The sequence below is a fragment of the Phanerochaete carnosa genome (assembly GCF_000300595.1).
Source record: "Phanerochaete carnosa HHB-10118-sp unplaced genomic scaffold PHACAscaffold_8, whole genome shotgun sequence".
Taxonomy (NCBI): Eukaryota; Fungi; Basidiomycota; class Agaricomycetes; order Polyporales; family Phanerochaetaceae; genus Phanerochaete; species Phanerochaete carnosa.
The window spans coordinates 1-2,966 of record NW_006767635.1 but is presented as its reverse complement, the minus strand read 5'-3'; the positions used below and the strand labels follow the sequence as shown (position 1 = coordinate 2,966).

The window sequence follows — 2,966 nt, the reverse complement described above, 5'->3', positions numbered from 1 at the left end:
GTCCTCATTGTTCACTCCTCTCACTTATTCTGCTCCATGCTCAAAGTCTCCATTCCTTACTGGTTCATTTAACTTTACATGCTCTGGAATAGTAGCTAACTTAATGTCTTGTAGGATGTTTCCTCTTTGCTTAGCCAAATAGCCGAGCATCATCCTCAACTTATCTATCAGTGTACTTTACGGTCCTTAGTGGAAGCAAAATGAAACCTCAATACCAGGCTGGCGACGGCTGAGTCAGAGCTCATTCCAGGTCAGTCGTGTACATTGCATGATTTTGAGGAAATTACTCATTGTTTTCCTATCTCCATTTGTGGACACAGGCTTTGCATAATCTCTGCCAGGTAAGCCTCAAATAAACATTTCCAGCCCTCTTAGCCCAACCCCACCTTCACCATTTCAGCCTCACTATGCCTGCAAGAAGAAAGCGTGTATGACGAGCCATCTCCGATAATGAAGACACAGTCACCTCTGCACAGAACAACACATTTTTGAAGGCTTCTTCACCTGAGGTAGAAGTCATCACCGCTGCTACTGTCAAGGCTACCAACAATATTAAACATGCTGCCTTTGAGAAGCAATGAAAGGTAGACAAAAAGATGCCCGAGGAAGTTTTAGGTGAGTAACAAGCATAGATAATGCCTGTGGTAACAACTGACCTCCGCTGTAGAAAAGCAAATGGAGACATGGTCTCCGGATGAATACGAACACTTCAAAAAGCCAATAATTGAGAAGCATGCTGGTGGGGTCATTAAATGTGTATTTGCGTGCAAGCACAATCTATAAGTAACACGTCCCACTATTTACTTTTACCGTGTCATCATCAAACTCCAGATCAACCACCATCACACGTGTTTGGTGGGACAACTCTACAAGTAACCTCTTTTGTCATGCTAAGGAATGCAATGCAAAGGTTGCACCTGAAGGCGAACGCATTACGGACTTTGCCCACAGCTCAATATATTCAAAGGCATGGCTTTGCTATCTCCTCGCCATGTGAGTCTCCTGTCGCAACTGACTGTTCGCTATTGTTGCCGATAGCGAGTTCCTTGAGATTGTGCACATGCTGTATGCAAAGGCCGAGGTTCTCCATCCGATGACGGTGTCCCAAGATGTTCAAGAGATCTTTGGTATCGCACAAAAGCATCTCGCTGATCATCTGCAGGTATGTTACTGCAATCAACCTATTCATCTGCCGGTGCTAATAGCATGCCGTTGGTTAGATGCATCTTGGCCAGCTTCATCTTTGCGTGGACGGTTGGACGGCACCCAACGTGATATCTTTCTTAGGAGTGACTGTCTAACTTGTAGCAAAGGGGAAAATTGAGGTTTTTATCCTTGATTTCATTAAGTAAGTCTTGTTTACTCTTCATTGTTGTTCTGACACTCACCCACTGCACGCGCTCTGCAGGCTTACACAAGGACATACTGGTATATATTTGGTGGAGCAGCTTATGGGTTGCCTTAAAGAGTTTGGTATCGAAAAGAAGGTACACTATAATTATTTATACTCTGTTTTATTAACTCATTGCCACTGCCTAGATCCTGGGCATCACAGCAGACAACACCACCAATAACAATATCATGGCAGCTGAGCTCAAATTGCTTGGCAGTGCTAATGGTGTTAGCACTTGAATACGGTGCTTTGCGCATGTTTAGAATTTGGTTGTCAAGGTACGCCCTTCTTGATATGTTCTTGGACGTGTTACTTATCTCACCACCAGGCTATGATTGCCTCATTCAGTGCGCAGCACAAGAAGGAAGGCAATAACGATACTGTCAGCAACGATGACCTGGATGCTGACTGTGACCTTGACATTGATCCCAATGATGTAGACCTCTCCGACATGGCCAACAGCGATGACTTCGAACTTGACAGCAGACGACATTACTATTGAGGAGAACATCCAGGAGATTGGACAGGAGTGGTCACAAACTCCTGAGAAGCATTGGCTTGGTCATCAGGCAGTCACTAAAGTATGTACCCTGTCTACTCGTGCATGCTTCTATTGATATCTTCCACAGTTGACTGAGCTTGCGAAATGGGTATTTCACTTGCCTACCATATGCAACGACTTCACCACAAGTTGTGAGAAGGCGAAGATTACACTGAAGGAAATGATTCAGGCCATCATCACATGCTGGAACTCCTTGGCGCAGGTGATTTTACGTGCACTTGAGCTTTGTGTGGGAGCCGTGAGAACATATGATCTGGATCTGTATATATCTGCGGTTATCTACACGGCTCTACCTACAAGTATCCATGAGTGATCCAGACTCGTGCTAGGCTTTATTTGAGTGGCGTCCACTTGGCAGTATCTGGTGCTTTTCAGAAGTATGCAAGGAGGCCTTGTTCTATGGCAATATCTTCTGAGTTGTTCGCTTCCAACTGGTCAAACTCTGAATCATTGTTGAAGTCCATTGAGAGCATTAAAAATGGTGGTATTTGGTGCTGATTGCAGAAAAGGTGACCGCTGTATTAAGTGCTGGTTGTGAACACTATCATACAGAGAAGTTCCATTTGACAACCATGTGAAATTTCACATGAGACTTCTTAATCATTTCCGAAATAACTGTAGTAGGTTATGTAAACTTACCATTCAGGCATTATGTCAACAGGTTCACCAACAGAAAAGATCCGCCATCTTCAGATGCAATTTTCAAATCTGTCCAGAAGAGCAAGCAGAAGTAGTGCACCCTCAAAGCTATAGACTGCATTGCAAGTTAGGAAATGCCGAGGGATGGGCACCTATATACACAGAGATGGGCGCCTATACACAGAGACGGGCGCCTATACACAGGTATGCTTTCTCTTGTTAGCGCCCACCTCAGTATCGCGCTCTGTGCTCCATCCTGGATGGAGGCGGCACAACAGGCCTCCGGTGCTGCTCTGTGCTCCATCCTGGATGGAGGCGGCACAACAGGCCCCCGGTGCTCTGTGCTCCATCCTGGATGGAGGCGGCACAACA

At 45.3% G+C, this 2,966-nt stretch overlaps 1 protein-coding gene across 1 annotated transcript; it reads left to right on the top strand.

Moving 5' to 3' along the window:
* Positions 1-1,018: 1,018 nt before the first annotated feature.
* On the top strand, positions 1,019-1,301 carry PHACADRAFT_100575 (uncharacterized protein; the record flags this gene model as incomplete). Its single annotated transcript, XM_007398495.1, has 2 exons — positions 1,019-1,162; positions 1,221-1,301. Coding segments are annotated over 2 exons (225 nt in total), but the record flags the coding sequence as incomplete, so codon positions are not given.
* Positions 1,302-2,966: the final 1,665 nt, after the last annotated feature.